Raw genomic sequence first — 1,078 nt, 5'->3', positions numbered from 1 at the left:
TCTCTCTCTCTCAGGTCAACGACTGTGAGCCGGGCGTCATGTGGTTGTCGTTTTGTTCTCTGTCAGGTCAACGACTGTGAGCCGGGCGTCATGTGACTGTCGTTTTGTTCTCTGTCAGGTCAACGACTGTGAGCCGGGTGTCATGTGACTGTCGTTTTGTTCTCTGTCAGGTCAACGACTGTGAGCCGGGTGTCATGTGGTTGTCCGGCCTCCACATCCCAGAGTCGTACCTCACGGCGCTGGTGCAGGCCACGTGCAGGAAGAACGGCTGGCCCCTGGACAAGTCCACGCTCTACACGTCGGTCACTCACTACCTGCACCCTGATGACGTCACAGAAAGGACCTTGACCGGTGCGACTTTTTGTTTTTTAAATGTTGGCGGTTTTTTTAAATCGCTTTTTGTTTGTGGTTGGTGGTTGTTGTCTGCCATTCTTGTGGTTTCTGTTTCTGCTTCTGTTGTTGCTGCAGTTGTTGCTGTTGTTGTTGTTGTTGTTGTTGTTGTTGTTGTTGTTGTTGTTGTTGTTGTTGTTGCTGCAGTTGTTGGTATTGTTGTTGTTGCTGCAGTTGTTGCTGTTGATGCTATGATTGCTATTGCTAGTATTGTTCTTGATATTGTTAAGTTCTTCAGACACAGAACAATTCATGTTAAGGACAGAGAACGCAGTTTTTGTTGTTGCTGTTGTTGTTGTTGTTGTTGTTGTTGTTGATGCTGCTGTTGTTGTTGTTGTTGTTGCAGTTGTTGTTGCTACTGTTGTTGATGTTATCGTTGCAGTTGCTGTGCTAGTTGTTGTTGTTGTTGCTTTTGTGGCTGTTGCTATGATTATCGTTGCTAGTCTTGGTCTTGATATTGTTGCTATTTTAAGATATATCGGGCACGGAACAATTCATGTGAGGAGGATTTGGCTACTCCAACGGAGGACACAGCGAAATGGCGGGATTTGGGGGATATCTTAAGGGGGGGGGGCTACACCTGGAGGCTATCTCGCTGATTACTGGACCGAATTTTACCAAATTTCCCACATATAACAAGCATAGTAAGGAGTCTTAAAATCTGCAATCAAATTTGAGAAAAAAGTTT

At 45.5% G+C, this 1,078-nt stretch overlaps 1 protein-coding gene across 1 annotated transcript in view; it reads left to right on the top strand.

Annotated features, from left to right (window-relative positions):
• The window catches only part of LOC101850283 (dynein heavy chain 10, axonemal), a 19,085-nt gene that overhangs the window by 12,209 nt on the left and 5,798 nt on the right, over positions 1-1,078 (top strand). The window contains exon 4 of the mRNA XM_005108750.3: positions 119-351. Within this exon, the coding sequence (XP_005108807.2) occupies positions 119-351 (233 nt within the window). The remainder of the gene's footprint in view (positions 1-118; positions 352-1,078) is intronic.

This window comes from Aplysia californica, unplaced genomic scaffold, assembly GCF_000002075.1.
Source record: "Aplysia californica isolate F4 #8 unplaced genomic scaffold, AplCal3.0 scaffold00717, whole genome shotgun sequence".
Classification (NCBI taxonomy): domain Eukaryota; kingdom Metazoa; phylum Mollusca; class Gastropoda; order Aplysiida; family Aplysiidae; genus Aplysia; species Aplysia californica.
Note: the sequence above shows the minus strand (reverse complement) of the source record. Positions and strands in the feature narration are given on the sequence as shown.